At 32.4% G+C, this 7,633-nt stretch overlaps 1 protein-coding gene across 2 annotated transcripts; it reads right to left on the reverse strand.

Annotated features, from left to right (window-relative positions):
• Positions 1-2,236: 2,236 nt before the first annotated feature.
• Positions 2,237-5,154, reverse strand: LOC106946763 (C-X-C motif chemokine 2). Of its 2 annotated transcripts, XM_015031375.1 has the most exons (5): positions 4,794-5,154; positions 4,436-4,550; positions 3,578-3,658; positions 2,629-2,686; positions 2,237-2,478 (listed from the first exon to the last, which is right to left on the reverse strand). In XM_015031375.1, the coding sequence occupies exons 1-4, from the start codon at positions 4,855-4,857 to the stop codon at positions 2,644-2,646; spliced, it is 303 nt and encodes a 100-aa protein (XP_014886861.1). In that variant the 5' UTR covers positions 4,858-5,154; the 3' UTR covers positions 2,237-2,478; positions 2,629-2,643. The 2 variants fall into 2 exon arrangements, with proteins under 2 accessions (XP_014886861.1, XP_014886860.1); XM_015031374.1 differs by lacking the exon at positions 2,629-2,686 and having other exon boundaries at positions 2,243-2,478; positions 4,794-5,144.
• Positions 5,155-7,633: the final 2,479 nt, after the last annotated feature.

Here is a 7,633-nt window from a genome sequence, read left to right on the forward strand (position 1 = left end):
ATTTCCTGCGCCGGAGCGGTCCATGAGGCGTCTATGCTTATATTATGTCTATGGTTAAAACGGTTTCCACAGTGTGTAATGAGGCATAGTAAGGTAAACATGGGGTTTGAACTACTAAAATGGGAAGTTTTAAACGTTTCAGAGGGAGTCTCAAGTATTTTCAGCTATTCGTGGGCGGTTCTGGCGTCTAACGCCTGCGAATATCGCGGGTCAAATTACGAAATATAACTTGGTGGACTGGAAATAGCATTTTAGAGGGACTGAGCTCTAACTGAATTAAAAAAAATTATGTTGATAAAAAGCACTTTCCAGGGACTCTTCTGATGTTTGCAAAATTAAAGGTTTCAAAAACCTCCCCTACGTTAAGTCACATTCAACAGGCGCTGCGCCGTTACCTAGCAACCTCAGCGAAGCCCAGCCCGTCACCTAGCAACCCCGGAATGGCAAGCACCTTACTGGGATTACTTCACAGATACTTTTTTTATTTATCCCAAAGGGGAGATTAAATGCTGTTGGCAGGAAAGACCTTGTTAAATTTTTACATTAAAGTTTAGGTTTAAAGTGACGAGATATTAAAATAACTCATTCTGAATTAAAGGAACTCAAAATAAGTACAAAAATATCATTATCTAAGAATGATTTTACACAAAAAATATAATGAACATGTTTTGTATAGCCCTAATCTGTTTAAAGAAGCATACAAGGTGACTTTCAGCTGGTTTTACATCACAGAACATCTCCAGTCAAACTATTTTTGTAACAGCTTTCTGTTTGTCCTGGATAAAATTTATTTTATTTTTATACAGTCGGTACAGATTCTCCAACAGCAACACTGCCTATGAGACCAAGAATGTCAGAGTTTAACCCATCAACTTTTCTTCACCTATTCATTTCTTTGCAATCATCACCAACCACTCTGAATGTTGGATGTAAAAGCTCCTGTTGCTACATTGGTTTTATTTTTATATTTTTTGTTAATTTACCACAGTGTTCATCCAACAGAACAGCATGGGGAAAATTCTGTTTATTGTTCAGAGTAAAGTTTTTTAAAGTTACATTTTGTGGCTTAATAAAAAGATATATCTTCCTATCATTCTGTTAATCTGTCAGTGAAAAATCATGGAGTTGAAAGTGTTTTTCACTGACAGATTAAACTAATTTTAATATCTGACAGAGATAATAGCAGTTAGTACTAGTTAGGATTTTGTTTGTTTCTGTTTACTTCTGAGCTCGATAATCATCACATTGTTTTTGTTTTTTTGTTTTTTTGTTTTTAGTTCCTATAATGAAAATAGAGATAAATGAAGTGAAATCTGCATGGTGTGTGAACTCAAGACATGACATCTTTTTTATGACTGCCCATTCTTTTGGGGACAACAACAAACCAATAGATATTCACTACAAACTTTTTGTGGAACCACTATACATAATTGATAAAACTAAGGAAATTAGGGAAAGTTCTGAGGATTTGCTTCATCAGCGAGTGTCTTAGTCAGAGGCTTCTTCAGACTCACTGTAACACTGACCTCTACAGAAGATCTATCCTGCCCAAAGCCAACAACATCTACAACTGTTGAACCGAATGAGAGGAATAAGAAAAAAATGAATAAATATTGTCCTTTTTTCAGTTTCAGTTTATACTTTCACACATTTAGCACCAATTTAAATAAATACATGTAAGCTATATTTCCCAATCAGCTTTTATAAACTAAAGACATTCCAATAATATTAAACACAAAGATGTAAGAAAGCATCATAGAGCAATATAGCATTCATATGTTACATTAATTGACCAAAACTTATTTTATTTCAGCTCAACCTAAACCAAAGAGGATGTGAGAACAACCTGAAAGTGAATGAAGTCAAGTTTGTTTATAAATCTGTAAATAAGGAAGCGGGTTTTTTATAGGTTGGACTTTTTCATTAACTTAATGTTTTGCAGGGATTTTGTTGCATTAATGCGTTTTAGGACTTTCTTTCTCTGGGTTTATTTGTATATATTAATATAAATGTTTAGTTCTGTTTTTGTGCACAAACTTAGTGAATATAACTGATTATAAAGCTGCTTCTCTGACTTTCGGCAATTCCTTCAGTCATCAAGCTGCTTTTTCCATGAGGATTTGTCTTCTTTATGTATAGAAACTGAAGCCAAACAAATAACCACCTCTCAAAGTCAAGACAATAAAATATCAGACACTATGGAGTCATTTAGTTTTGTTCTTTATTTCTTTAATTAAAACAAATTACAAAATCATGGAGTTGAAGATAACATTACAACTGAATAAAAAAATCTGTATAAAATAACATTTAATGAAAACAAAGTCTTAAAAAATAAAACGGGCTTTTACGCTTGACATTGGCTCAGCTTTTTAAAATTATGTTCAGGTTTTGTCAGTTGAAGCACTTCCTGTTCAGGTTGATCATCAGAATAAGAAGGTTGTTGGAGAAACAGTGGATGAATTGATGTTTTCATAATCCCTGAAAAAAAAACAAAGAAAAAGATTAGAGTTGTGTTCAGATCAGAGATTTAATAAGAAACAACACTACTCTGCAACAAAAAAACAGTAAACACAACAAATGGATGGATGGAAAATATATCCATAGCAAAGGACAAATTAGTATTAATACCATTATTGTAATAATTTATGATGAATACAAGAAGCAGCGCCTGCAGCCTCTGCCCAGCCTTTGAACACAACAACATACCAGTGAATACATGTCATGTCAAAGGGGCAAAAAATACTTTGATTTGTTTCAAAACTTGGTTCCTGCATCATTTACAACAAGCAGTCAGGCTTTTTATCACATTAATCCTCTTAAAACCACTAAAAATGTATTTATAGATTAATAACAGGGAGAAAACATCTGTAAAGATAATCAAAATAAACCTATTAAAAGATGATCATGGCTTTATGAATGCTGTCAGTATTTATGGCTAACAATGATCACAATCAGGATGTAGGTGAAATATTTGGTTATTTTTTTCTCGCAGGATATTAGGCCCAAGATAGAATTTTTTTTCACATTTGCTAAAAAAATAAATAAATAAAAAAACACTAAAAAATTTTTAAGATTAATCTCAGAATTTCTCTAGAAAAATAATTGAGATTTTTTTTTATTAATCCCAAACTTTTCATGAAAAACATTTCAACAAATTTCTGACTTATGTCCAGCAAATTTTTAACTTAGCAAATTTACATATTTCCATGTTTTTCCAGGAAATTTCAGAGAGTAATCTCAATTTTTTTTTATTTTTTGTGAAAATGTACTTGTTTTCTTCTATCTACAATGCCATCTTATGATTCTAACCATCTGGACCCAGACCAGTTGTGATCCATCCATCCATAATTTCCTTAAAAGTTCACAGATTGACTGTGGGACTTTTAAGATTGAGCTCCTTTAAACTCAGAAAATGCCACTTGGGCTCTCAGTTTATGTCTGATTGTTTAATGAAGCTTTAAAATATCTACACTAACACGTAAACTGCATATCTCCATGACAACCACCGCTGGACTTACAAACATTTCTGTGTTCAGGTTTGCTGTAGAAGAATAAAACAAAAATAAAAAGTTCTTACTGGTTAAGTTTGCTGAGAAACTCTGGGAACCAACTGGCTTCTGGACTGATGCAAACCTTGGAGCCGTTTTTCCTGATGACGCTGCAGAGAAAGAAAGAAAAAAAACGACTTTGAAAACACAAACTGAACTCTGCAAGTGACAATAAATCACTGATTGACAGAAAGAAAAGTACTTTTTGCCAAAAAGCTCAGAAATTTTTATTTTAATCTAAAGATTTTCTGTAAACAACTTAGACATTTGTAATTTTGAAAAGTCAAAAATATGAAACTTTTTAAAATTTTCTGGAAAAATCTAAAAAAAAATTCTACAAAAAAAGAAGTTTGAATTTTCTGTTTATAAGGTATAAAATTTTCTAAAAAAAAAAAAAAAGATTAGAAATTTTATGGGGAAAAAAGGAAAATTTCTGGGTTTCTTTTGTTGAAAATGTTTTGACTTTAAAACTGACTTTTTCGAGAAAATTCCTGAGATTGATCTCTCAGTTAATCTCAGAATTGTGTTCTGTTTTTTATTGAAAAATGTCTGCAGCTTTTTTGTGAAAATCTTTTTCAAAAACGTTTTATAAAAATTCTAGAATAAATTGGAATTTTCAAAAGTCAAAACATTTTCAACTTTTAATAAATTTTCTGTTTGAAAAGTTAAGTATTTTTCTAGAAAATTTATTAAATAAATGTTAAAAAATTGTAGGGGGAAGAGGGGGAGGATTCAACTTCTTAAAAGCTTTTTCCAGAAGATTTCTGAGGTTATTCTAAAAATGTCTGAGATTTTTTCTGTTTCTGTGTGAAATGACAGTGAAAATTCGTCGTATTCGTCCTTTGTTGAAGCCGCAGATGGAAACATCTCCAACTGAGGTTACTTACACTCTTTCTGAACGGCGGCACCGTCCTGACGGAGGCGTCACTTCCACCTTGGCCACGGTTCTTAGAGCAACACGTTGAGAGGTCATTTTTATGCAGCGGCATCCCAACTTGGAAGCTGCAGAAGAATTCACATTTTTTAAAATTATGCTAATTAGCTTTTGGTTGCATCTGTTTCTTCTTAAAGCTGACAGATTAAAAATTTGATTTTTATGAGATTTGTCCTCTCCACATTGGAGTTCAATGAAGTCTTATCTTTATTTACATGTTTTCTAATGCCAAAAGAAGCACAAGCACACCAGAAAGTACAGAATAAACCTTAAATATCTGAATAAATAAAAGTCAGAGAGGATTTGCTCACCATGCAGCTCAGGGATGCAGCAGAAGAGAGTCAGAGCGACCAGGAGGAACACAGCTTTGTTCATCTTCAGAGGTTTCTTTTAGCTTTCAGCCCCGGTCAGGATGTGGGAACGATGTGTGAATGAATGAAGTCGAGTCTGGCTTTTTAAAGCTGCAAATAAGGAAGTGAGGACACCTTCTTCCCGTCTGAACATTGAAAAAAATAAATAAAATGTAGGCCGAGCTTGTTGCATCTGGAGGTTTTCTGGGGTTTTTGCTGACTTAACTAAAGTTGGGTGTTTGGAGTATTTTCATATGATTACCACAGCAGATACTTTTTACAAATAATCTGCTGGAATTAATTTTCTGCTGTCCACATATAAATAAATATAGAAACTATAAAAGAAGAGAACTGGTAACAGACTAGGAAATATGCAGTTTTTATATTCAGTCATATTCAATAAATTAGAATATGCGTTTGCCAGATTAAATGTACATTTTGAAAATTGACAACCTTTAAGCAGGTTTTACTTTTAACTAAATACTTTTAAATAAGCAGAAAATCATCATAATCAACAGAAATACTTTTTCTCAGTGTGTATTTAATCTATATAATATGACAAAGTCCTTGAAATAAATGGACTTTTCAATAATACTGTAATTTATTGAATGGGTTTCGATGTTAGGAAGAACTGTGTATTTTTATGCTAAAAAAAATTCAACTTTTCACATAAGAAAGTGAAAATAAAAAAACTACAAAGGTATTACCACAAAAAGGTTGTATTAAGAAACGTTTTATAAAGATAATGTTTTACAACGTTGGTTATATTTATCCATAAATCAGACATTATTTATTTGATCTCTTCTAAAGTCTCACATTCTGTCCCCAATTAGTGTGAAAATTGTTATTCTTTAAATTTGAATAATTAGTAAATAGATTTTAGTTTGATTAATAAAAAATATTAGATAAGTTAAGTTCCATTTGTTTTCATATTATTTCTATTTCAAATGAACATTAATTATGGCTGTGTTAAATAATTCGCAATCTTGTGCCATGTAGCGAAGCATCACGTAACGTAGCGTAGCGTAAAGTAACATGATGTAACATTAGGCAACTTATAAAGAACGTAATATCAAATAACATAAAATCATGTAACAAAACATTACATTATTAAATATACTGTAACATAACACAGCGTCGTATAGCTAGACAAGGTAACATTACGTAGCGTAACTTTATGTAGCATAACATTACATAGCCTAAAACGACATAACGTGAGATTACGCAGCGTACTATTACGTAGCGTAAGATTACGTAGCGTAACAACACATGTAACGTCACGTACGATGGCGTCACTTAACTTTACATAACACAACTCTCAACAAGCGTTAGCAAACATAATATAGCACACCATGACGTCACGTAGCGAGACATAAAGTAGCAGTACTTAGCATAGCATAACGTGGTGTACCATAGCGTGACATTAGTAACATGAGGTAACAGAAAATTACATAATGTAACATAACATAGCATAGCAGAGCATCGTGTAGATAACCATTGTTTAAAAAATTACATAACATAACATTAGATAACATCATATAAAGCAACATCAAGTAACATTATATAGCATAACACAACAAGCATAACTAAATATTGGGTAACATAATTTTATGAAGAGTATTAAATAATAAATGGCTATATATCTAAAATAAGATGCACATAACACATTTTAGATTATATGAAAAACAGTAGTTTATGTCTCATACTGGGTTAAAGGCCAAGGAGGAAAAATAGTTAGACCACAAAGTATGTGTTTTCTAAACAGAATGAATCTTTTTCAGCAGCTTAAGCTACAAAATGTCTACATTTTGGAGAAGTGTTAGTCTCTTTTATCTCTGTGTGGATCAGTGAAGCTTGATGCGCAAGATCCTGTCAAAGGTTCACTGAGTTTCCTTCCTTGAGCCCCATTTGTTACAACCATTAGAAGCCATTAGAAAGACAGCTGCAGTAAGGACCCAGTTTATGAAAAAAAAGGATAAATCATGACCTAATTTACATTATCATGAGTAAAACTGAGCAATTAAATTACAAGAGAAGAGTTTTTCTACTTAATTTCTATTATCTTATGTATATTCTACCATATATTGCAAAACAAGCTAACTGACAAAATAGTTTTCAAACTTATGCACATTTTCACCAAACTAATCTGGAGTTCAAGATCTGGACAGATGGTTTCTTCATTCAGAAAATAAGCAAAATACAGATCAGTAAACTGCACATACAGCAGAAGCGATTTAAATTTGGTGAATCACCAAAATAGTAAAATTGCACTAGTTTGGGTTGAGCCAAGGGTTGTGTGCAGTTAGAATCAGGAATCAGTAACAGGAAATAATTCTCAGATGTTACTACATCGTACCAGGAATCAAACTTCTGTATTTGCCTTTGGGGTCCCAGTCACTTCCTGTTCTGGTAAATAGATAATTAAGAGTGAAAGTAATCCCCCAGTGAATGATGGTTGACTTCCCACACAGGAAAACAAGATATTCTTAACTTAAAATTAGCTCTGATGGTTATACACCAATAATTACCAAAGTTATGACATAAAATTTCTTTGGATTCTGGAGAGACAGAGCAGACCAAGCTTAATAAAAATGTAAATACTCTGTTGCTTCACAGCTACAACGTCACTTGTGTAATCCATTTGATTAAAAATCAAGTTTCTTGAAGAAGGATTAGAAGATATTTGAAATTTTCTCTCAGAATATCATTAAATGTAGAAAGAATTGGAGGAAATTAAGAATATAATGGATTTGGAAGCAACATTTTAGAGGCAATTCTGAGGAAAGAGTTCAGTTCTGACC

Source organism: Poecilia latipinna, unplaced genomic scaffold (assembly GCF_001443285.1).
Source record: "Poecilia latipinna isolate Pla-1442-1.1 unplaced genomic scaffold, P_latipinna-1.0 Scaffold204, whole genome shotgun sequence".
NCBI lineage: Eukaryota > Metazoa > Chordata > Actinopteri > Cyprinodontiformes > Poeciliidae > Poecilia > Poecilia latipinna.